The 27,309-nt window shown below is 36.7% G+C and overlaps 1 protein-coding gene across 2 annotated transcripts in view; it reads right to left on the minus strand.

Moving 5' to 3' along the window:
- THADA (THADA armadillo repeat containing) overlaps positions 1-27,309 on the minus strand; it is a 111,859-nt gene that overhangs the window by 7,994 nt on the left and 76,556 nt on the right. For both annotated transcript variants that reach the window (XM_081940023.1, XM_081940024.1), the window contains 7 exons: positions 25,255-25,370; positions 21,723-21,808; positions 13,123-13,538; positions 12,754-12,875; positions 12,293-12,365; positions 10,148-10,292; positions 8,571-8,702 (listed from right to left, as the gene is read on the minus strand). In XM_081940023.1, coding sequence (XP_081796149.1) covers positions 8,571-8,702; positions 10,148-10,292; positions 12,293-12,365; positions 12,754-12,875; positions 13,123-13,538; positions 21,723-21,808; positions 25,255-25,370 — 1,090 coding nt within the window. The remainder of the gene's footprint in view (positions 1-8,570; positions 8,703-10,147; positions 10,293-12,292; positions 12,366-12,753; positions 12,876-13,122; positions 13,539-21,722; positions 21,809-25,254; positions 25,371-27,309) is intronic.

The following is a 27,309-nucleotide window of genomic DNA, read 5'->3' on the forward strand; positions in this document are numbered from 1 at the left end:
TGATACTGGGTTGCTGTAGAGTTCGCACCTTTTTTATAGCATCCAAAATGGCTGACTTTTTTTCTCCAAGGCTTTTCCGAGCCTCAAAAAGGCCGCCGCTATCTTTGCGGGCTTTTCCAACCCACAAAATGGCCGCCGATAGTAAGTGTGGCCAGGCGATCTGCAGAATGGCCACCGGACTCGCCTGGAACTGCTGTGCACGAAACGTCACACATCCCTCTGAGTGCCCAGAGTCAAGGAGCGCTGCGGGGAAACAGCTGTGGAGCCGTAGCTCGTGAGCTGGCTGGTCTGATGCAAGGCAGGCTTCCTGAGTGAACTCGTGGCCGCAGGCAGTCAGACGGCTGAGGAGAGGCAGCCCGAGAGCAGTTTCGAATTTCCCTCCAATTTGGTGGATAAAGGATTATTTAAGGAACCAATTTAAAGGAATAAAATTTTTTTTTGAAAGAATTCACCAATTAAATATCTAATTAATTTTTGGAGGAGAGATCAATTCTCACAGCCAGTCCAGGTTGGACTGAGTCTGAAACTGGGGAGGAGCAACAAGGGCCCGATGACATCATAAGTGTAGACTCAGTCCGAATGGTTAATGGACGGAGCATACCCAGTCTGGCTGCTGTCTCTACAATCACAGGAAAATAATACATTTGTAAGAGTAATTCAGTTTTCAGGTGATCTTTGTCGGCTAGGCGTTTGGTTCTGGAGATGAGGGTCTTGGCTATAGAGCTGATTTGTGCAGGGTGGTGATAGGATTGTGCGTTTAAGTAGTAGTTGGTGTGTGTTTTTTTCCAGTAGTGTCCTAGGGAGCCATTGGGTTTTTTTGTAGATTAGGACGTCCAGAAAGGGAAGTTGGTTGTTTGCTTCTATTTCCATAGTGAATTGTATTTTGGGGTGTAGGCTGTTGAGATGTGTGAGGAAGTTGTCCAGTTTTTGTTTCTCGTGTGTTCAAATCACGAAAGTGTCATCAACATATCTAAACCAGAGTTTGGGTTTGTGTTCAGATTTATCTAAGGCATTAGTTTCAAAATGTTCCATGTATAAGTTTGCGATGACAGGTGAGAGGGATATGACATCGAGCTCACGAGTAGGTCGCTGGGTTGTAGGTTTTGTTTCTTTATTGTTTCTATGAAGTGGAGTGAGTTTTGTACGTGTGAGGTGATGGATTCTGTGTAGGGTTGGAGTTGTTTAGCGAGAAATTTGGCAAGATTCTATAGAGGTGAGCCTATGGAGCTGACTATGGGTCCAAGTGGTGTTTCTTCTTTGTGTATCTTGGTGTATGTACACACCTACCTACCTACCTACCTACCTACCTACCTACCTACCTACCTACCTACATACATACATACATACATACATATATATATATATATATATATATATATACACACTGATTTTATTTGAAGATTATTATTCTTTTAAAGTATTTTAAGTTTCAGGACAAGTGCTTTTTTTAAAAGATAGGACTAAAGTGTTCTGAGTCATCCTTTTTAATCCATTTACTGTACATCTAGCCTCCCACACATGTACTCATTTACAAGAAGGCCTTTAACGTACCAGATATAAACAAATCTTTTTTTCTCATGAAAGTATGAAGACGTTACTTCCAATTTTACTGATTGGTCATAAACATTGAAATACACAACCTGTAGTGTTAAGAATGGTGTATTAATGAAAAGAAAAATATTGTATATGGCAGATAAACTTTTGTTTGTATACTATGAGGAACTAAACTGAACTTAACACAAACGAACAGTGTTGAATGCTGATATTCTAAATTTAATGCAAGTATAAATTGAATTAAATTCAATTACAGTAATTTCTCCAAGTCTAGTTAGTTGCTCCATTATTAAAGAAGCCCCCTGTATTGTGGTAACAGGATGAAATATTTCCTTATTGACATCTGGGGTCAGTAATCTAAGTGGTCTAAGTAGAGTCAACATAAAGTTTTACTGTGATTTAATTATGCTAGTTGGTGTCTGGAATTCAAGGAAAAGAAAATTATTCTTCTATGGCCTTCTTCTATATATAAAGGAAAGTACTTGCTTAGTTCTGGTGCTAACAAGTATTTAACACTGTATCCAAGTTATCTAGAGTAGAATCTTACCAGATTCAAAACTTAAAACTGATATTTTCAGTACCAGATTCAAAACTTAAAGCTGATATTTTCAGTACTTGCACCATTATAGACATTTTAGGCATTTCACCATTTTCACCAACTTGCCTTCCAATGATTGAAGCAGATTTATGCTTTCCCAAAAATGCTGCTTACCAATGCTGTCCTCATTACAATAAAGCTTTCTGAGAAGCAATCAGCAACTTAGTTCTTTTCTTGAATGGCCCTGTTACTCAATACACTGGTCAGCAGGAATTCCCAGAGGATATGCTAAGGATATTTATCAGTCACTTCTTTTATAACCGTATATAAAGCCTGCCTAGTTAGCAGAAGAAGAAAAATATTTCTTACATGTTTGACTAGCTGTTAAAATATTTATTAAAGAAAGGAATCTTTGCAGACCTTGTTTGTTCAACTTACTTACTTGTGAAGTGTTCATTGAAAATTACATCAGGAGGAAGTACTTTACTATGGTTTGCTAACTCAAAGAAATGTTGGACAACAATAATGTTTAAAACAAAAAGAACACTGGAAAATATATAGGTCAAGAAGTTAGTTACCAGTTTGCTTCTTTTAACTTTGATGCTACTCTCATCAAAGGTCAGTAATATGTATAAATTCAGGTTCCAATACCATTTCATTAACACCACAGCAGTCATAGGGGAAATATATATAGATGTGCTGAAGAACTTTCTATATTCCAACTCAGTAGCTTTTTATATAATAAATCAAAAGAGCTGGAAGGGATCCAGTTGGTGATGTCCCAGTCACTTCCACAAAGATAGAATGTTCTGCCTATTGAGTAAGCACAGACTTGTAGTAGAAACAAACTTCCGATCTTATAGATAAAAGAAATATTGTTTGTTGTTGTCTCGCCTATACCCGAAATACACACTGCTGGGTAGCCATGATAGAAGTATTAATAATACAAGCCGGCAACTGATAATCAAATTGAGTATGTAAAAATGTCATGATGCCAAGAGCTTTGTATACCTGTTTCTGCACCTATGTATATAATAAAAATAATTTAAAACAAAATACACTGTTCTGAATTACCTGTATTCTTAAAAGGCTAGCTTAGTAATTCTTAGGTCCTTGGTTAGGTCTTGAATTATTGTTTCCACCAGTCTTAGACTATGAATCTAATTGTAGATTACCTACACATAATAAAATATCAATAAAGCAATCAAGGCCAGAATTGAAAAATCATCAAAAGATTCAAAGAGCAGATTGTGCAACGAAGCAGAAGAAATAGTCAATCTTAAATCTAGCATGTATAAGAGGGTCATACAAACTGACTACAAACAACAATATCACAGTTCAGTCACCAAAATCATTCACTGGAAGGACAACATCTGTAAAAATTACCATGTGTCAGTAATGAAAAATTGATGGGAACTTATAGTTGAAAAAGAAATAAAACATGAACAGGTTTAAAATACTGTGGGATTTCAGATACACACTGATAATGTCCTAGCTCATAACACACCAAATTTAACTAGTTCACAAGAAGAACATGTGAATAACTGATGGGGAATACCAGGGGATAGAAGAACAGAAGACATAGAATTGAAAATCACTAAGTAGTAAGATCTCAAAGTCAAAGTTGAAAGATTATGGCATAATCTGGCAGCAGTGGTCCCAGATGGGTGCCATACCATAAAGCTTGGATGGTACTTAGAAAATCTGCACAAAATTGCCACCTGACAATTTTAAAAGGCCATTACAAGATTGGAAAAAACTTGATGCATATGAAGGCAACACCAGCTAAAGAACTGACAGCTGTGATTCCACACTGTTGTAAATGATAGTAAAACCACTGCTCATGCTGTCCATATATACAAGCCAAGATATTGCAAATGAGTTTGGGCTGGACAAATATGCCACTCTCACCACCAACAGGGGAAAATAGTGTAAACTGTAGGATGCCCTATGGAAGAGGCTACCTCTGTTGGAAAGCTGATCCTTGCATTGGCTGAGCACTTCTTTCAGAAGCTGCAGAAAAACAGAAAGATAAGCTGGATCCTGGAGCTGGTTTAGGAGCAGCCGGTGTACTGACAGCTGCCACAGCTTCTTGTCTGCTAGTAGCCTCTGACCCAGCCTAGGCTCCCTTGGGTGGATAAATGCAAAGACTGCAGTGACTCAGCAGAATGGGATGTGGAGGAGATGGGGAGGGGGGCACTATAGTCAGTTCATAAGGAGTATGATCATGTGGGGTCTGCAGCAGCTCTAACTTTGAAACCAGGTCATAGGTAGTTTGGAGAGTGCATCTTAACTTCAAACAGTCACTAAAACAACTAGACATAAGTTGAGGACTACCAATATTGTAATACATTCCAACCTTATTTGATGTCCTGAAGGCAGGACAAGAAGTAATGGATGAAAGATCATTAGATCCAACCTAGAATTGAGAAATTTCCTGACAGTGAGAACAATTAATCAGTTTAATGGCTTGCCTTGAGAACCTGTGGGTGGCCCATCACTGAAGGCCTTTGAGAAGAGATTGGACAATCATTTGTAATGGTATAGGTCTCCTGTTTGAGCAGAGAGTTGGACTAGAAGACTTCAAAGGTCCCTTCCAGCTCTATTATTCTATGTTTTATGACCATGATAGCGAACCTATGGTACGCGTGCCACAGGTGGCATGCAGAGCCATTTGTTAGGGCACGCAAGGCGTTGCCCTGTCAGCTCCAGCTGACTTTGGCTTTCTTTTAAGGCCATTTTTTGCCCTCTGGAGGCTTCCCTGAAGCCTCCAGAGCGCAAAAAACCAGCCCTACAGGCAAACCGGAAGTTCAGGAAAGGATTTCCAGTTTACTCATAGGACCGTTTTTTTTTTTTTACCTCTGGAGCCTTCAGGCAGCTTCCCTGAAGGCTCCAGAGGGCAAAAAACGGCCCTACAGCCAAACCAGAAGTCACTTCTGGTTTGCTCGTAGGGGCATTTTTCGCCCTCCGGAGCCTTCAGGAGACTTCCCTGAAGGTCCCGGAGGGCAAAAAATGGCCCTACGGGCAACCCGGAAGTTCGGTAACGGTGACTTATGGTTTGCTCGTAGGGCGAAGCTCCTGAAGCCTCTGGAGGGGGCCTCCAGGGAGGCAGAGGATGCTGTTTTCGTCCTTCCCAGGCTCCTAGAAAGTCTCTGGAGCCTGGGGCGGCAAAAATAGCACACCAAAAGCAAGGGGAGTGCTGGTTGCGTGCGCACGCATGCAGGCGGGGGTCAGGCACACACGCACGCTGGGCTCACATGCATATGTGTGCTGGGTTCATGCACATAGCATTATGGGTGTGGGTATGCATGCACACGACCCGACTATGTTCCCCCCACTTTTGGCACGCGATCCAAAAAACTGATATCGGGGGGGGGGGGGGAGTAGATAGAATAAGAACTTTTTTAGCAATTTTAGCCTTAAACCTGGACTTCCTGGTAGGTAACACCATAAAAATAAAATTAACTTTCCTAGATGCAAATGATGCACCCCAAACACACAAATATCAGAAAACCAGCACATAAACAAAATGTAACTCTTAGGCATGCTAAAAATAACTAAATAATAAGTATAAGTATAATCTTTATTGCCATTGTACTTAAATACAACGAAATAGACTCTCTAGTTTCTAGATAGTATCCCACAATTACCACAAAGCTGCAAATGTTTAATATAAGGAGTGACAATCCATTAATTCCAATATAATTTACAAGTGAAGCATCTAATTTTGCAGTCTGTCTGCTGTGTCCCATTTAGTTCTCTTAAAACTGACATTACAGCTTGATCTGGTTTGCTAAGAACACTATACAACAGGGGTGTCCAAACTTGGGAACTTTAAGACTTGTGGACTTCAACTCCCAGAATTCCCCAGCATGCTGGCTGGGGAATTCTGGGAGTTGAAGTCCACAAGTCTTAAAGTTCCCAAGTTTGGACACCCCTGCTATACAAGTAGTCATCAACAATGCAACCATTTGTTTAGTGATCATTCAAAATTATGACAAATGCTGGGAAAAAACCCTGGTCCTTATAACTGATCCTCACATTATCACACAACCTGCATATTCACATGATTGCAGTTCAGGTGCTTGGCAACCATCTTGCATTTTCAACTGATTGCAGTTGTCCTATGGTCACATGTTTGCGATTTGCGACTATTTTGCAAGTTTCTGGTAAAAAAAACACCACGCATTTGGAAAAACTGGTTTGCACTTACAACTATGGATTTGTTTAATGACCACAGTGATTCACTTAATGACTATCATAGAAATGGTTGTGAAATCAAGTCTGACTTGACTTACGATCCCAATGATCTACAATGGAAATTCTGGTCCCAATTGTGACTGTAAGCCAAAGACTCTCTGTAATTTGAACCAAATATTACATCAGAAATCTTACTAATATAATTTTCTGAAATCTCAATATAAATCCAATAATGTATAGCATTATGCATAGATAATATTAATTCTTTAAGAGATACATATATGCAGTCATTTACTACTTTGGAATGTTGAGCCTATTGAGGCTGTAAAATAGCATTATTTCAATTTTGCTTTGAAAAAATATAAAAATGGACATCAGTGTTTGGATCCTTAAATCCTCTGTATATTTCCTAACAGGAAATAATATAGTAATATAGTAACTAGGTGGTACCCTCCATTTCTTAACCATGTTTACTTCAACATGAAACTAGAAATTCATTCAGCTTGTCTGAATTACATTTCTTACACAAAGTGCTTATGATAGCATCTGCCTTAGGATAAGGATATTTCATTTAACTAGCTGTCATTTTAAAGGGATGCCATTTTATTTTTATGCTCTTTAAGTGCAACTAAAAATATCAATGCAGATTTTCCAATCCTTACTTTCATTTGTCCTCAGACTTTCTTATCTGAAGTACTCAACAGCGCTTTTAACACTCCAATGTGTCTTGACAACCATCTTGTATTAACGGCAAAATAACTCACAAAAATGCTGCTTCCAATTTGGTTGAGCAGCATCTACTATTAATTCCTCAATAGTTCCTCATGGCAATGAAAACTTATTTGGACAAGGATAAAGTACAGGTTTACTGCCCGTTGGTTAACTTTTGAAATATTCATTAGGGTATTCATGATCTTGATTAGTACTGATGATCTTAATTAATTTCTTGATTAGGATACTGTTTTCTGTTTTATTGTTTGTTATTTACACACTAGTCCAGAGAGATAATTAAAAAGCTAAGGAAACAAAAATATCCTCATTCTAGCTGCCCACACCCAAATAAATAGAGATTAACTCTAGACAATCAACGTGAAAACAATATTCAATTAAGGAACTCCTAAGGAAAAACTATATCCTCTCTAATACTGGCAAGGTAAGCTACTATATATAAACAGGAAGCAAACCTCACAGTCATCAGCACTGATGATGTTACCTAGTGGGGAAATAAAATGTCTACAACCAAACAGCCAAGCTCAGAAGACACAAAGGACTCCATAAAAACGTATTTGGTCAAGCTTCTTCTGAATCAGATTCATACCTTGATAGATTTGACATATTAGTCTGATAATAGTTAAAGAATACAAAACAAGAGCCCTGATTATCTTTTCAAGTTCTCTAACCCTTAACTTATACATCTATTTCAATCCCCCTTTTAAATTCTTATTTAGTCTTAATGATTATTTGAGCAGAGACTTTTCACACTTACACACCCTTCAAAGTTCTATTAAATCACTTGAAAGAAAGATAGGAAAATCTCTGATGTTAGACATAAGCCCTTGAATTCATCACTGCCAACTACAGAGGATGTTAACAAATCATGAGTTGAAGTGTGATTTCCATACATCTACCTAATGCTTTAAAAAAAACTATCAGAAAAAGCAACTTAATTGCAATAACCTTTTAATTTATCATAATGTTTTATCCTTGTAGCTGATGCTTGCTTTTAACATACTCTTATTCTGAATAAGATATCAAAAATGAGCATAGGATCTATTGTAACAGCAGGACAAGCTGTTTGTTAAAGTGAAAGAGATGTATGAATTCTCTGTACCACCTTAATAATTTTTAATACTGTTAAGGACACACATATTTGCATTTACTTATTTGTGTGTGTGGGGGGGGGGGGGTTCTTGCTTACTTCAATATTGAGGCTTCTCCCTTCTTTAATGCGTATGCACAGTCCAGGAAGGTCAGTCTATTTTCCCTAACATCCTCCCATATGCCATCTACAGTATTAATGTGTTTAGTGAAGGCTTCCACTTCCAGTGGTTTGACCAAGCATCAATTATGCATCTCTACCAGTGTGTTGGTGGAGTTCCTGTGAAGGAGTTTAATGCTCTGATAACTACTTCTTCCATGTAGAGATTGGCCACAATGGGGGACACCAGCAATCAAATATATTGTGAGTATGACTGGCTGCAACCCACAAAGAAGAGAAAACTAGCACTTTCATGGAAGTCAGTCGCATATTATTGATCCCTGGAAAATAATTTCTTACCTGTTTTCTTAAGTGTATTTTCTTGAGACAGAGCTAGTCTTATAACTCCAACAGCTGTATCCCTGACTATCTGTTCTTCGCTCTGCAACAGCTGAACAACACATCTCCAAAGGAACAAAGTGTCAGACAGACCTGAGCATTTGTAGAAAGACATGTTAGAGCTGGATTTAAATATATGTTTATAAAATAAACATAATTTTTAAAACCATTACATATTAAAGTTAAACAGACTTTCAGAATATCATGTGTCATTTTCCCTTTTGACTTTTATCCTACTGGACATGCAGTCCAAGCTACATTCGACTCATTAAAGGCAGTCTGCTATTAAACATATCCCAATACAGGTAATCCTTGGGTTATAATGGCAATTGGAACTGGGATTTCTATTGCAAAGCGATGGACTTGTAAATCATGATACCACATGATTTCAACATTTACCAATGGCAATCCTGGAAGTTTCTGTTGCTGTTGTAACACTAGGCCCACGAAAGGCATTAAACTGAAAAGGCAAGAGTCCCAGGAAAGGGGCACAGAGGAATAGGTTATGCTGCAGGTGGGCTGGCATGGGCAGTATGTGGGTGCTGAGAAGTGTGTGTGAGTTTGGGGATGATTGCAGCAGAGCTGGCAAGGGCAGCAAATGGGTGCCGAGAAGTGTAGGGAAATTTGGGGGTGATTGGGTTACTGGGGCTCCTTAGGGAGAAAAAGTGGCATAACTGACTTCACTGGAGCGACTTGTAAGTATCACATATCTGTCATTTGCATTAATGTCATAATCGTGAGCAAGGTGCTCATGGGCCAGGATCACAATTACTTGAACATCAGGACCTGTGATCACAACTTCACAGATGCAAATCCCTTTTCTTCATTGCTTTATTTTTGAACAGTTGCTGAATGAATTATTGTAAGTCAAGGTCTACCTGTATTCTAAAACAACATTACTCTAAATCTAGAGTATATGTGTAAATTTTTCCTGCATATTTATTTATTTATGACTCTGGTTTTTATACCAAATCAAAAGAAATCTAAGGAGTGCACCATAAAATATCAAGAATATCAACAATACATGAATTAATAAATAACATCAATAATCAAGAATAATATCATCTCAAACACCTCCTCTTCATCCATCCAGAATGATATTCGTAGCAGCACCAATCATCTCAGGTAGTTCAAAATATCCTTTAAGGTTCTGTTGTTTTTAATAATTTCTTAAATATCACGAGTAAAGGCCCAGCTCTTCTGTATGGTGATAAGGCATTTCTGAAGGATGGAGTTCCTGCAGAAAATGTCTGCCTGTGAATCTCCTCCCATTGCACTTCATATGGAATGGGACCCCCTCAGCAAACTTGGCAAACTACTTGGAGTAAACAGTCGCACAAAAAATTACCCCAAATCATGAAGAATTCTAAAAGTGATTACCACAACCTTAGATAATACAGAAGCAGCTTAAACAAGAAGTAAGCATAAACTATAAGACTTGACTGTACACATTTCACTGTGTGTTTTATTGTTATGTTGTATTTAATGAGAGTGAAAAATAAATAACTTTTGCTTATTTGGTTTGCCTAATTACTTACCCAAGGGAAGCTTCTGATCAGTCAGGAAAAATGGTGTGATGCTCACAAGAATCTCCGCAGCAGCCAATCTCCGATCTGTTTGTTGTTCATCTTCACAGCAACAACTAACTAATTCAAGCCATTGTTTTGTCTCTGACTCTAAATCCTACAAAATAATTGCCATTAAAACTCTTGCAATAGCCATCAATATTTTGCAAAATCAGAACTGTGCACTGGACAATTTCTAATACCCAAATTAACGATCTTGTAAATTAACTGCTAAAAGCCAGCTGATATATTGATTAAAGATCCTGGCCTAGAAAGTATAAAACTATGAGTTCTTGGTTTATCTTAACAACTAGCAAAATGATTTAAGGCCGGTCACTATCTCTCAATCCTAAGAAAAAGGCAGTGGCAAACCATTTCTGAAATCCTTGCCAAAAAAACCAAAGGCAGTCTCTAGAAATCACTACTGACTCAAAAACAATATAAAAAATTTAAATTTAAATATGCTAAGAGTTTACAACATTTATATTATATACACAAGGAAAAATGGAAGATTATTTCAATATATGATTACTGTATACGCAGAGATGAAAAGATTCAACACTATCTACTAAGGAGAAATGAATAGGTGAAGTTGGCAGATGGTGCTGAAATGGATAAATTTACTTCTTTGATTAGAGAAAAGACATTAACTACATCATCTGATGACTGGAAACCTCGTGTAGACTTTTTGTGCAAAATTGAAAAAGAACAATTCGTGATTTACGGTTTTGATGATTAGATAAGCTATATTATACACAAAAAGTATAATCTGATGTGACTTCAGAGAGAGTTTAAAATATGTTTCTTCTTATAACTGTTCTGAAGAAGATTAATATAAAAAGGGTACTTCTTATATCTTTTTTCTTCCTTTTCTATTTTTCTTCAACTTTTTTGTTCTCTTGCAATTTTTGCTTTTTATTGCTTTTTTCATTCCTTCCTTTATATTAATTTGTGTTAGTTTCTAACTTCTTGTTTAAAAGTATCAATAACTATAAATATACTAGGACCTGGTGGGTTTGGGAAAGGGGTGCTAGTACTTTGAACACTGACTAAACATGGAGCTTTCCTTGAAGAGTGTGCAGAAGCTCTAACTGGTTCAAAATGGAGCTGTGCGGGGGCAATTAGTTATGCATGTTCTGCAGTCTGTGCATATTGAGCTTTTGCTCTGTGAGCTGGACTGGCTGCTAGTTTGCTTCCAGGTTCCATTTAAGATGCTAATAATAACCTATAAATCACTATAAGGAGCAGGTTACTTGAGGGATTACCTCTCCTCCATTACATCTAATCATCCCATCAGGTCTGGCAGGAGGAGCATGTTGCAGGTCCTGCCAGTCAGGAAATTTCATCTGGCAGGAAACAGAAAGAAAGCCTTTTGTGCCCTGGCAACCATCCCATGGAAAATCATCTCTCCCGCATCTATACACACACCCAAAATCACCACCACAGGGATCAGATTGACTCTGACCTTCCTGACTTTTTGCAAGGCCCTGAAGACATGATTTTCCCAACAGGTGCAGGGGAATGTGGTGGAACTGGTGCAGTCATTGCACTGATTCTTTTGATGAATGGGGTTAGCTCAGCTGTCAGTTGTATGTATTTATGATTTTTGATATACCTTTATATATTTTTGTTTTTAAAAGTTATTTATTTATTTAATTCAAAACATTTATATAACCTCCTTTTGTATAACTCATAAAAATATAGTGTTTTATATAAATAACCCATAATGAATATTCACCCTTTCCAATTGCATAGATTAAAAAAAGGATTCTATGCAAAAAATCCAAAACCACTTTAGTGTCCATAAAAAATTAAATCAAATCATATCAGCAATTAAAAATTAAATTGTAAAAGATAAAAGCTAAGACAAATTATTTTCTAAAGTTCTGTGAACATTTATATTAGAATAATCCAGAAACCTTCCTCAGTGTATTGTTCCTCTGTGTTAGGATTAAATTCCTAATGTCAGTCTGTTTATACATGAATCAATTAATTTAAATGCTTCAAAAAATTAAATATAATGTTTAAAGATTCTACAGAAAAAAAATTTGTACTTATTATGACTGTTAGTTAATCATAGTAAAACTGAACAAACATTTGGTAAATAATTTTCCTTACCTCTTGCCCATTTTGTATAAGATGTACGAGTAACTCTGAGGCAAATTTAAGAGATATGCTTTGAATTTCAATGCTGTAAAAATAAATGTGAACGCAGATACACCAAATTAAATCTTTAATAAGAATATTGTCATAATCAACAGGCAATCTGGCTAAAAATACAATCTTGCTAATTTGCTTTAAAAGCCTTAACTATTAAATATCTACAAATATTTAAACCCACCCCCCAAAAAGGCCATAAAATCAGGTGCGGTTACAAGATGTCTTACTTAAAAATTTGGATGGTTTAAAACTGTAATTCCAGGCTCAATCATCATTTTAAGTTGAAGAACAACCTGTATAAGATTACATTAAGATTTTGAAATAATGTTTTCTCTTTCTATATCAAAGTTCATTTTCATTAGGCAGTCTGCAACCAGTAAATATAGATTAACCAAACACAAAAAGACAAGACAGTATACCTGCCAGAAGTATTTGCAATATTCATAATCCAATGCAAGAACTTTCTTGGATTCATCTTTATAGCATCTTCCATCTTTGCAAGCACATTTCTGAGGTCCATTTTATACAGAGCCTCTAATATCTGTTACAGAAAAAAAATAGCTACAGGAAATACTGTTCTGAGTTTAATTGGAATATATAGCTGGAATTTAATTTGAGAGAGAGAAAAAGAGAATGGCTTATTATGCTCATTAAAAAACCCTCCCCTTTATGATCCTGTAGCCCCTATTCAGACATATACCAGCACAAAATTTAATTTAATTTTAAATTCTTATTTTATTATATGTAACTTATTTGCACTAAAGAAAAAGAAAAAAACAGGGCATCACCTTGCAAAAACATTCAGGATGCTTTTCCTTAACAGCTATTTTAATAAGTGTGTCCTCCAAGCCAGACAGTAGATTCAACAGAACGTTTCCTTTTTCTTCCATCACATGTCTTGCATTCACTTGATTCAACCATAGCAGGATATTTTCTAAGACCAATAAACGTACTTCACAAAAGTCTGAGTGTAGCAGGTATTCAACTGTTAAACCTGGTTTCATTGTATTATTTTTAATAAGTAAATTCCTGTTTGCAAATCTAGGTTCTGCCATCACTGAACACATAGAGGTGAAGAGTCTGGTGATGCTCTGGAGAAACTGAGAAAGTCCTGGGACTGTAGAGGAATGCTTGATACCCGTTGCTAGTTCAGACTCCAAGATAATAGTGCTAATTTCTCCCCAAAATGTGTTCATATCTGTTTCTGAAATGAAATGAGATAGGGTGGTAGAATGAGAAAGGATACGGAGAAGTTCAGGTATGGTTACCACACTAACACTTAAAAGCATGGCCAACCTATTTAAACACATATAAATCATGGTCAAAGGGAACTAACACATCAAATAAATTTAGCCAATGAAATAATTGTGAGCTTAGGTGGTGTATTCATTGTTCCCATCAGAATGCATCCACCATTGTAAAGAAAGGAAATGGTTAGCATAGTCTGCTTACAGAGCTGCTATATCATTGGCTGTATACAAATAGCAATTGATAATCTTTAGTCTGGTGTCCTGAATGAGCAGACATCTGAAAACTCCTACATCTTGCAATATCTGGTCAGCTGCCGAGAAATTTATGAAAGCCAGGATGTTGTAATGCTCAAGGTACTAGACTAAGTGTGAGAAGACCCAGATCCTAGTCCATCTTTAGTTTCAGAATCTTATTGGATGACTTTAGACAAATCATCTTAGCCAATTCTGTTTGTGTCTCAATATCAAGAAGACTAAGAATCTGGAGACTAAACATGTCCACTCCATAGCTGAGGTAGAAGGAGATCATTGGAATGCTTTGCGATAGGCATATGCCAATTCACTTAAGATCAAAAGTGTCTAATGTGTCTAATGTACTGTATGGAAGTAAGTGCTGGCCAACCATCAAAACTCCTGAGTGCTCTTTACATGCCATGGGGATGTGCATGCTCCATTGGTAATTAGGTATTTAGCTTCTATCTATCATGCAATCTAGCAGCTGATGGGTGTTGCATCAATATTAAGAGAAAATGTGGGAAACATACCTACAATGGTAGGACCACATTTTACAAGCAGCACCTCACACTATCGGCTGCACTGCCTACCACTTTAACAATCCAATCAAGTGGTCAGACTCCACAACCGGCCACAACAAAGAATCTCATGAGTTGTAGTCCAACTGAAGGGGACGATGCTGCCTAAGGCTAACTTAATGTATTTAGACCAAAATTATAGTATCATACATACTGTGCTTACCTGAAAATACAACCAATTGAACTGAGCAGGACTTAAAAGTTTGATACAACACCATACAGCACATTGCTATTTTATAGTTTTATTAAACAAAACACATATATATTGCAGAAGTTAAGATTGTAGGGGAAGGGGGGAAATAAATAGGAAAAGAAAATGAGCCTATATATTGTGAAACATAATTATTTAAAGCATGACATTGAAATTCACATAAACGGTATATTCTTTTTTCAAAAGAAAATCCATTATGGTTGCATAAGAATGCTAGTGATCTTTGTTATCAAAAATTAAGAACTATTATTCTTAATTAAGTATTCTAGAATACTTGGAAGAGGCTTTGATACTAAACAAAGATATTTGTGCCTCGTTATTTTTAGTTGTGGTAAATGAAACATTTTCTGTGGGGAGAAAATACTTTGATCTGAGACCATGTTTTTTATCTATTATCTTTTCTCCTTCAATGAAACACAGATAAATTTTGAAATTAAAAACAATCAAGCCATTTAGTGTTAAGTATTACTCTGGACAGATGAACTATTTTTCATATCCACTGCAACAGCTATCTGATCGTTGCACTTCTGATGGGATTACAATAATTCTAGCAAACAAATCATAACTTGGAAACCAGGAAAAGTATCCATTAATATATGCTTACTAATATATGCTGGTGTGTTCTCAACCTCTCATAACTTGAGCTCCACCAATTATTTTCCAAGAACCTGGGTCATACCTTGGAAAATGGTTCTTTCCCAAAATAGGGGGAAAGAGAGAAGATTAATGCTTCTGCCTTTCTCTGACACACACATACACACACCAATAAAGGAGAATATTTCTGACACACACACACACTCACAAATAAAGAAACATATTTGTAACTCTGGGTTGAAATGAGGGGTCCTTGGTGTTCTCTAAGCTTGCTTGTTTTCTTGCAGACATGTCATTACCCAAATTAGGTAACCAGTAAACAGTATCTGCTTACCTGTCTTAATAAATCTGCCCAAATAATACCAGAGAATAGTAGCTAATATAAAATAGTATTTTATGTTGGTTCCTAAGCCCAAATTTCTTAGAGGTTGCTAGACTATACTATGAGACCCTCTGAACAATGTAATAAGAAACCAAAGAAAAAATAAAGATTTGATTAAAGATTTAAGAAGCCCTTTCCAATTACAAATCACTAAAACAAATCTGAATTTTAAGACTCATGATATAACAATTGGTTCATTTACACCTAAACCTCCAACTATGCATAAATTAAGAATCAAATGCTGACACTTACTGGAAATGATCACAGCCCTAAACATGCAAGTTGCCAAAATGAATAGCGTATAGTTCTAAATAGGCCAATTATGTCCAAAGTGCTTGCAGTATAAAAACACCTTGGTAGTATTAGCAGCAAAATGTATCAACATCACTCAAGCACTATTAAAATGGGCAGAAAACTTTGAGCCTGATTGAACCGCTGACTATTCTTAGAGACAAAATACAATAAATCAAAAGAAGCTGAGCAGCACCACAGTATTTGCGGTATTTTTACACAGCAATGAAGATAGTTATAAATAGATGAAATATATACTACTATCATCCTTTCTTTTAATGGCCAAGAATATGTGGGTTCTTTAATAAAATATTCTCCGTATCTTTTCCCACATCTTTTCTTTGGTGCCAAAAGGCTAGAGGGATTTAAGCATGACATCAGACAACACGAAACTCCCATTAAAGAAAAAGCTGCAAGACATTCTATTTCCTTTCAAAAGGATCCAAGCCAAAGAAATTCCAGACATTGAAAGATGGCAAAGAAGATTAGAGTTTAGGTACTACCTCTTCAGCTAATGGGACAAATATATAATTTTCATACTTCAGAACTGCTGAGATGAGGAATGTATGGGGACATCTGTCTACCACAACTTCTCCTATCTCATCTTCCTCCTTTCCTATTTTTCTAAGCTATCTAAAAGCCAAACTATATGGTATGTATTAAGGCAGGGGTGTCCAAACTTGGCAACTTTAAGACTTGTGGACTTCAATTCCCAGAATTCCCCAGCCAGCTCTGCTGGGAGTTGAAGTCCACAAGTCTTAAAGTTGCCAAGTTTGGACACCCCTGTATTAAGGTTTATAAGTACTGTAACGTTTACTGTATTTTTCCCTCAAAGGTTAAAAGGATACCAGCTCCAAACTAATTTGGGACAACCACTTACCCATAGTTTCCTAAAAACTATTTCTCCATTTTTGTTCTTATTAGCGTTATTTGGGAAAATATAGCTACTCATTTATCTTCTAGTGGGTTTAAACTTCTTTGGAAAGGGGGCATTTTGATCTCAGAAAAAAAGGCATAGGGGCTTGGTTTAACAGCTTCCTGCCACACTATTATTTCAGTTTAAGTTACATTCACTTTGCAATTCCTTTTAAATTTTGAAAGAAAAGAAACCCAAACTTCTGCATTTGGTTCCTGTTCAAATATTAAAACAGTATTATACATTTAGAAACAACAGAAGTGTGCAGTTGCGTACAAAAGTTCTTTGTTAATAGGATACAGAAAAAGATTGCACAAAGTGGGGGCTTAGAAAATAAAGCTTTACAATAAGCTTTAGGTATGAGAAACATTTGAATGCATTAGCTTTGCTCCTCTATTCAAATATCTTTTTTTAAATAAAAAAAACCTAGATATTTAGAGTAGATCTGTATTCCATAATTTTGTTAAATTTAATCACAGGTTACATAATATAAGATATTCTACAATGTCAATATTTTGATAATCTTTTTAGGCAACTTTTAAATAGATTTTAGTAAAGCAAGTTACATATTTCATTCTACTAACTATAGTATTTATTTAAGTCACATTGTTACAATTAAAGATCTATACACCAGCTGTTTTAATTATTTTTTGTATTATTAAAATGATCTACAACTCAGACTGATGTATCTTTTGAACTTTCAGCTGATTGTTTCTTTATTCACTCTCATTTTCAACCAAAGGGTCCAAAATAGGGTCTCTAACCTCCAGTCCCGGAACTGGCACCGATCAGCGGCATGCCAGAAACCAGGCCACACAAAGAAGTGAAGCCCCATCCATGGGATGCAGGTAGTACATGAAACCACACTCTCTTTGGTCGGCAGAAAAACCTCTCTCCATGGAATCAGTCCCTGATACCCCAAAGGTTGGGGGCAGGGGTGGGTTGCTGCCAGTTTTACTACCAGTTCACAAGCAGCGCGTGTGCACTGTTCAATATAAATTGTTCTTCGTGCATGTGCAGAACAATTTACAGTGAACTGTACACATGCAGTCACTAAAATCCAAAATTGTGGCGGCCCAGTGGCGGTGAGGGAAACGGTTCGGGGGTGTGGCAGGCCTGGGTCACTCCCGGTTCTGTGACCCAGGCCTGCCAGTCCACTACCAGTTCAGCCGAACTGGAAGCAACCCACCTCTGGTTGGGGGCCGCTGGCCTAAAACTTATTTCGGGTTAAAATGAAATATTTATTATGCTTTACAGAAAATGACATTAAAAGCTATGCATTTTAATTAAAGTGTACACACACAGTTTCATTAAAATGCAAAGCTTGAACATTACAATAAATATTATACACATATTCTTGTGTATTTATATGTATATGTATATACAGGTACTCGACTTGCAACAGTTCATTTAGTGACTGTTCAAAGTTACAACCGTTCTGAAAAAAGTGAATTATGACCCTTTTTCACACTTACAACCATTGCAGCATCTCCATGGTCAGATGATCACAATGCAAATGCTTGGAAACTGACTCAGGTGTCCCAAGGTCATGTGTTCACCTTTTGTGTATTTCTGATAAGCAAAGTCAATGGGGAAGCCAGATTCACTTAATAACTACCAGTATGTTACTAACTTAACAACTGCAGTGATTTATTTAACTACGGCAAGAAAAGTTGTAAAATGGGACAAAATTCACTTAACAAATGTCTCACTTAGCAACAGAAATTTTGGGCTCAATTGTGCTCGTAAGTTGAGGACTACCTGTAGATGCGCGCGTGTTTATTTCTAAAAGGACTATAAACTGTGACTTTACATAACCACCTCTGCACACTATTTATGGACATCATGCTTGCCACTGGGATACTGATGAAGACAATGCAGCTGGAAACATTTGAAAATTGAGTATTTCAAAAGACATTATAGGGGATTTGGTTGGCTGGCTAATAAATGCAGTTAAACACACAAATGCACACACACAAATACAATGTAGATAGGTTTAATCCACTGAATATTGCTAAATATTAGTTAATATTCACTATTTAAAAATGACCATTCTTTATTGTCTAAAAACTGAAAATTACTGGACAGTCGTATAACTCTTATTTGATTCCACAAGAATTTCTGGGCTATTTCAACATTTCTGTTGTTTTGGCTTATTCAATCTACCTTGATCTAGCAATTATGACTGAGGGGTGAAATTTAGTAAATACAGTCTTTTCTATTACCTTCATAGTTGTCTACAGTGAAAAAAGAATTCTACTCCTGCTTCAGAGGTATTTGGTGTAAAAGACAGACTCAGTATGGCAGAGGAACAGCACATTGAAGCTAGCATTTTGATAGAGGTTATCCCCTAACACCCTCCCCAAGCAGTGGTGGGTTCCGGGTCCCGTTGCAACCAATAAACTGCAACGGGGCCAGGGGGTCCACCACTTGCACAGCGTGCGCATGCGTACCCACCACCTGCAATGCTCCAGCTGCTCGGTGGAGCGTCGCGCAGGTGCTATATTCTCTGTGCACGTGTGCAAATGTCCCGGTTGGCTCAAACAGAGGTAAGGAGAGTCGGCGGGCAGGTGGGCCCTCCGGAGCACTATACCAGAACGGTACCTGTTGCTCCCAGCAGGTACCAGCACGCCCGTACCGGGGCATAATGGTCGTATCCCACCGCTGCCCCCAAGGCAATGTTTAATGTTATATAAACAAGGGAAGGGAATAAACTTTAAAATCCTGCTCTGGTTCTCATAACACACACTGAAGTATTCTTTTAAACATTTCTAAAATGTATTAGGCATTACACAGAAATATACAAATTATGCTCCTTGTGTTGTTATAATTAAAGTAATGTCCAATTAGAGGTATCACATTGGCTGGGACTATTTTGATGAAACTGCAAGACTACCATTACCCAAACTGTCTCCATAGTTACCCACAGCTGCATCTTAAGGAAATAGTGCCAGCGAGTTCTCCTTCATCACTTCAACTGGGCACACTGCCATCTGTTAATGGATACGTTATTAAGCTAGATAGTCTAATAGTATAATACTGCTTCAGGTTTTGCGTAATAACAATTATCTCCAGCTTTCTTGAGTAGCATTTATTTCTAAAAGGGTTATAAGCTATGCCTTTCCATAACCACCTCTGCACACTATTTATGGACAACATACTTGCCACTGGGAATTGCAATGGAATTATAATCACAAGATTCCACATTGGCCTATAATTTTTTTTTAGTACTGATCTAACATTGAACAATAAATTTGCTATGTTAGAACTTAAGGTAAAATATTCAGCAATAGCCAATGTTAGAAAGATACAAAAGCAAGGGAGTTATATTCTGTAAAAAGTAATGCGGTAGCTTCTGGGTTATCTATGAACATTGTAATTAATTAGAAGTCATCCAGCTGCAGAATTGTTGTGCTGTATTTCATTTTGTGCTGATTAAGCTAATTCAAGTAATAGGGAATATCTGTCCCACCAAGAAAGACTTCTCATTTTATTTCTTAAAAAGTCTTCTCCGTGTTAGTTATATACTAGGAGGATCACTGATAAATTAAAGTGAATATGCAAAGCATATAAGATAAAAGACAATCTTCAGAAGATTGTTTTCAATTGTTTGATTCTCTTTACACAAAAAATAAACCTAATAGAATAATATGTTGGCTCTAGGTCCGTGATGGCGAACCTATGGCATCGCGTGCCACCTGTGGCACATGGAGCCATATTTGCTAGCGTGGCAGCCATCAGCTCTGGCACGCACATATTTTCAGCCTTCTAGAGGGCCGGGGGAAACTGTTTTCGCTCTTCCCAGGCTTCAGGAAAGGCTCCGGAGGCTGAGGAGGGCAAAAAACAGCCTCAATGGGCCAACCGGAAGTTTGGAAATGATCCATTTCTGGCTTCCGGGGGGCTGTTTTCGCCCTCCCCAGGCTTCAGGAATGCCTCCAGAGGCCAGGGACAGGTCGTGCGTGCATGCGCAGGTGGCGTGCGTGCATGCGCAGGTGGCGGGGAGGATTGAATTGGTGTGGGCATGCGTGCACGCGTAATAGCCCGTGCACACAATTGTAGCATGCCATAAGAAAAAGGTTTGCCATCACTGTTCTAGGTTGAGAATGTCTTCGTTTTGAAATAGAAGAATTCATTTTGGAGATCACAAGTTATAGTATATTCTGTACAAGACTACTTCGATAACAGTCATCTATTCCCTGAATAGGTGAATAGAACAGGGTCCAATGTGGAAGAGTAGAAAGAAGAAAACAGTGGGATATACCTAGTATCCCAGTTATTTATGAAGTTATTTATGTAATTATTCATGAACTGTGAAATGAAGCTAAAACTGATAGCTGTGGACATAGCTTAAAATGAATTAATCACATAAACAGAGATGACAAAGTCAGAAATATTGTCAAAAGACGCTTTTGAAAAAATAGATAAGAAGGAACCAAATCGTTAAGAGCCAAATGATATGCAAAAGAAATGCCATTGGAAAACAGACAAATAGAAACTTGTTACAAAGTGCAAAGAAGTCTCACCCCCATCAACAGTTTTTGAATTTTCCCTACTATCATAGCATGTTGTAGCTGATAGATGGGTCTATTATCTGGACCATCTATATAAAGAGTAAGGGGTACTACAGGAAAAAATAGTACCCTTTAAATAAGTGAAGTGAGTAATTATATGCAAAATGCAGATATTTTTGTAACACAACAACTTAAGCATATTCATCTCTTCATCCCTGTTTTACAATAATTTGAGCCTTGGAATGCTTTATCTCTTATTAAAACTTAGCATTCTTCACATTAGAAGGAGACTGCTAGTATTTTTAAGCTTGACAAGGCATCATAAAATCTATTCCTTCATTCTCAGTTCAGTCTTAAAGATTGTCATTTCTGTTTTTGGTTTTTTTACTGGCAGGAAAGTGATGCATTACCTCAACCTTACCTTTAATTTTTGCCTTCCCCACATAATTATTCAACAGAACAAGGACATCAAGATATGCTGCTCTAGTCACAAGACAAGGATTTTGCCTAGAAACAAAAGTCAATAGCAAAATTTAAATGACTTACACTTTAACATTTTATTTTTCTTCTACTTGCTTTCTTCTGTGCTGTCTGGCCCCAGAACCTAATGCTTAAGCAAGTATATGTGAGTTAGGAAAGGATTACTTTTATATACTACTATGTTTTTGGTTTTATCTTTATTGCAAAATTAAGAAACATGTCTAAACATCTAAGATAAACAAAAACCTCTGCTTAAAGCACAGTTCCTTCCAATAACCCTGCTGCAACATTCCTTTATTCTTATTTATCATTACCATGCAAGATTGCCCTGTAAGTGGAGCAAAGTATCAGACATACATACAGGTGAAACTCGAAAAATTGGAATATCGTGCAAAAGTTCATTTATTTCAGTAATGCAACTTAAAAGGTGAAACTAATATATGAGATAAGACCCATTACATGCAAAGCAAGGTAGTTCAAGCAGTGATTTGTCATAATTGTGATGATTATTGTGTACAGCTCATGAAAACCCCAAATCCACCATCTCAGAAAATTAGAGTATTACATGCAATCAATAAAACAAGGATTGTACATAGAACAATATCATTCTAGTCTTCCATAACACCTCAGCAGTGCCACAGGCTGATAGCTTCCATGCCACGCCGCATTGAGGCAGTAATTGCTGCAAAAGGGTCCCAAACCAAGTACTGGGTACATATGCATGCTTATACTTTTCAGAGGTCCGATATTGTTCTATGTACAATCCTTGTTTTATTGATTGCATGTAATACTCTAATTTTCTGAGATGGTGGATTTGGGGTTTTCATGAGATTTATGCCATAATCATCACAATTATGACAAATCATGGTTTGAACTATCTTGCTTTGCATGTAATGAGTCTTATCTCATATATTAGTTTCACCTTTTAAGTTGCATTACTGAAATAAGTGAACTTTTGCACAATATTCTAATTTTTTGAGTTTCACCTGTATACGTCAGGACGAGATCACAGTTGTATGCAGAGGATCCAGTTTTGGTATTCTTGTGGAGCTGTGTGACTAATTTGAAGGCATGAAGTATTTGGTTCAGTGTGGCTTTACTGAACCAAGTCAATGGGGAAGCCAGATTAACTTAACAAATGTATTACTAACTTAATAACTGCAGTGATTCACTTAACATCTCTGGCAAGAAAAGTAGTACAATGGGGAAAACCTCATTTAATAACTGTGCTGCTAAGCAACAGACCTTTTGGCCTCAATTGTGGTTGTAAGTCAAGGACTACCTTTCCTTACTTCATAGATTTATAATCAAAGACAACCACCACCAGCCACCAAAATCAGAAGAAACTATATAATGCAAATAAATTAAACAATATAATAAAAAGAGATGGATAAATTGCTCTAATACAATTTAATTATCCTTTAAAGTCCAAAACTTTCTAATCACAACAGGAATGGAAAACAATTTAAAAAAATTGAATTAAATATGAATTTCTGGCCATCCAGTGCAGTCAGTAAGAAATAGGGCTATACATTAGTTATCATAAAGTCAGCAATGAAGTAAATGTGAGCAACTGACTCAACAATGGACTCCAGGCAAACACAAAATCACTCTAAATATAGAATACATTGTTGTTAAGAACCAAGGCGGTGCAATGGTTAGAGTGCAGTACTTCAGGCTACTTCTGCTGCCTGCCCGCAGCCTGCAACTTGGCAATTCAAATCTCACCAGGCTCAAGGCTGACTTAGCCTTCCATCCTTCTGAAGTAGGTAAAATAAGGACCCAAATTGTTGTGGCAATATGCTGACTCTGTAAACCACTTTGATACAGGGCTGTAAAGCACTGTAAAGCGGTATATAAGTCTAAGTGCTATTGCTCTTGCTCTTGCTATTAAATCTTCCCTGTTACAGTGATGATATTTTCATACTGATGAAAATATGATGAACCTTTTTGGACTATATCATTTATAAATTCACACTGCCTCAATCTGATTGTCCTATATTTTTATATGTATTTGAATATTACTTTGAATGTCTTGCTTTTACTGAAAAGTGACAGGACAAGTTTACAAATAAGGTTTAATTATTTATGGAAATTGATTATAAGAATGTAAATTTTTGTAATGATTTTTGAAAAACTATCAGCATGTTCATTTTTATTGTTTTAAGTATATAAGGAAATGTTGATTTAGTTCTTGGAAATATATAGAGTCTGACTAATGTTTATGTACTGATTTTAAATTTATGAAGCAAATTTTCTCTTGGAAGGATTTAGGCTTCAAATACCTTGGGATTAAAGACATACATATTTTGTCTACACAGCTGGTATTACTGCTAGTTTTAATCCTCAGAGAAAGTGATCTCTGTTATTGATAAAAATAGACACTTTTCTTTAAAAGACTTCTTTCCAGAGGAAAATATATTTGGACTAAAATTTTGGACTTGAAAAAGATTGAAATGTGTTGCTCTAATTTACTGTGTTGAACTAAAGTATCACAGATTTATATTCTAAGTGATGGTTTTACTCTTATTAAAATAAAAGCCCAATCTCAACCCCAGTGTAATTCCACAAAACTCGCAATATAGAGTGACTCATTTATCAGAAATTTTAATTATCTCACCAAGAGGTTACAGGTTTCCTGGTACAAGTTCCAGTAGAGGCAACCACTAAGAAGATTTATTTATTTTTTATTTATTCATCATACTTAAAAACCACTCATCTTCCTCATAGAAGGACTCTAGGCAGTGTACAAGTACAATATTGAAACATAAAAATTTTAGGTAAATTTACATAAGAGGTAAAGATCATTACAATTCAACATTCAAAGTTAATTAAAAGGCCGGGTAAGGCCTTCAGGTTATACTAATCTGTGAGTCCCTAATAATATGCCAGAATCAGGACATTTCCGAAAGGTCAGAATGGTAGGGGTCTACAACCCCTCGGGAGGTGGGGGGATGTTCCAAAAGGCAAGAGTAACAGCAGAGAAGGCTCTCTTCCTAGATCCCACTAGTTGGAATTTAACTGATGGGTTCTGTATCATATCCTCCCTGCCTGACTGGGTAGTACGGACTGATATTATGGGGTGAAGCTAGTTCCATAGGTAACAATGCCGTGTAGGGCTTTAAAGATCATAAACAGCACCTTGAATTAGACCTGGAAGCAAACAGGCACCCAATGCAGTTCACGTAGCAAAGGTATTACACACATCATTCATTGGATACCCAAGATTGCTTAAGTGACCACATTCTATACCAGCTGAAGCTTCCTAATACTTCTCAAGGGTAGCCCCATGTGGAGCGCATTGCAATAATCCAAACAGGAGATGACTAGGGCATGAATGAACACACTGCCAAGTTATTAACAATTATGTGGTATCCTAATTTTATTACTATTTGTCTTACTGTGTATTTCATATTTGCTTTTATTTTTATTGACTGGTGACTATAAATAAAATTATTCAATTTTTGACTTACCTATTTGCCAACCATAGCTTGCCACATACATTAGTGATAATGTTGCTCAAACTCTGATGAAAATCCGAATTAGCCCTCTGTTTAGATTCCAAATAAGACTGTAGCAAATGAAGGACCTATATTAAAAAGAAAAAGAAAAAAAATTACAGACTACTGTTGGAATATTTTTCAAATATCTCCTCCCCTGGATTTGGGTTTTGCTGAAAAAAATAACTCTTTAGTGAGAAGAACTTAGCCACTTGGAGAATAACCTCCCAAACATCTACAGAAACAAGCTGACACTGGTTAAATCTAAAGATATTTCATTCATCACTGTATGTGTTATATATAGTGCTGTATTCTATAGTACTCAATTTGTCACCAAACAAATTATTTTTCATCACCATGTCACTTACCCTGTTTCCCCAAAAATAAGACCTCCCTGGATAATAAGCCCAATTGGGCTTTTGAGCGCATGCGCTAAAATAAGCCCTCCCTGAAAATATTGCAATACAGCAGTAGCTATGAGGTGACCACGCTCACCGCCTCCTGCACCTCAAAAATAACAAGACCTCCCCGAAAATAAGGCCAAGTGCTTATTTCAGGGATCACAAGAAAATAAACCTTGTCTTATTTTGGGGAAAACACGATACCTAAAAGAATTTATAATGATAGCATTACAGCATATCCACAACAAGGTAAAGGAGGAAAAACATATATTACACTATATCTATCATAGAGGCAGCATGCATGTATCGTTTGTGTAATTAAGCAATCTTAGAAAAACTTTTATAACATTATTTGGTACTGTATATGCACTGTAATATTTCTAATTACTATGTCTTTTTTCCAATAGAAATAATAGAGGAGTCGTATGCAGACAAAACCGATCTCTTCTATGACCGTCACTTGAATGTCATGCTTGGTATGCATGTGCATAACTAAATAAAAAAGTGCATTCAATTAAGCATATGGGACATCCTTTTTTTTACCATCCTCTCTATGTACAGTATGTGGTAAATCTGCACATATGCTTAAAGGGATAGAATATCTTGGTACAAAAGAAAAGAAAGAATTTGTTGTCCTCTCTATATTAAAAATAAGCAATGTTAATAATTTTCAAAGCATGTGAGCATAATGTTAAGAAGTTATCTGCTCCCATCTGCAGATTTTTAAAAAAAGCATAAACATATATTTGATTTTGGTAATCCTGAGTTATACCACCATACACTGGTTAGAGGTAGAATTTCAGAAATCACATCCAAGATAAGGGCTTAAAAGTAGTTTTTATTATTCAACTTCTGTCCCCTCCGTGGCTGCACTATTTCAAACTTATTTATTTACTTTTAATTTTTATTTATTTAGTTTATATGGTATCCGTCACAAGTAAGTGGTTCTAAAAGATTCAAAGTTCATTTCAAAGTTATGAAACGTAAGAGTTCACACAAAATTAAAAACCTCATAAACTTTTCTTTATAATGCAATGTTTCCTAGACACTTTTTAAAAAATGTTTAATTGTTGGGTGTGTAAGTATACTTGGAAAAAGAGCAAATATGTTTTCCTGAATTATAGTAAGCTATGATTTGACTTTTAAAACAACAATGTTGTCTTACTGTTACACCATCTAGACTGCATCATCATCTTCTGAAAAAACAGGAAAGGCCTCTTTAAAATTTGGATTTGTAGTTTCTCATGAAAGGTTGAAAATTTCAAATGGCTAAATAAAAGGAAACAGTACCACAAATGAATGGAGTTTTCAATAACAACCCCTTTTCTGGGGCTTATGGGGAAGAGATGGAAAACTGAAAACAGCCGCTAAAATCTGACTTTGACCCTTTAAGGAAGTGGTAGCATCCGGGGAATGCCAGAAAGTGAACCTTCTCTGTTGCAGCCCCTCCCCTCTGAAACATCTCCTGTCCCAGGTGCATCAGGGTTCCACCTTTGGCTATGTTCAAAATAGCTCTGAAAACATGGCTCTTGGGTTCAAGTGGGCGGCTGAACTGTGTGTGACTATCTGACTGGTTGTTTTTCTTAGAGATTTGGGGTGTTTTGCTTTAGTTTAATAGTATATATAT

The sequence above is a fragment of the Natrix helvetica genome (assembly GCF_964273705.1).
Source record: "Natrix helvetica genome assembly, chromosome: 2".
NCBI classification, from domain to species: domain Eukaryota; kingdom Metazoa; phylum Chordata; class Lepidosauria; order Squamata; family Natricidae; genus Natrix; species Natrix helvetica.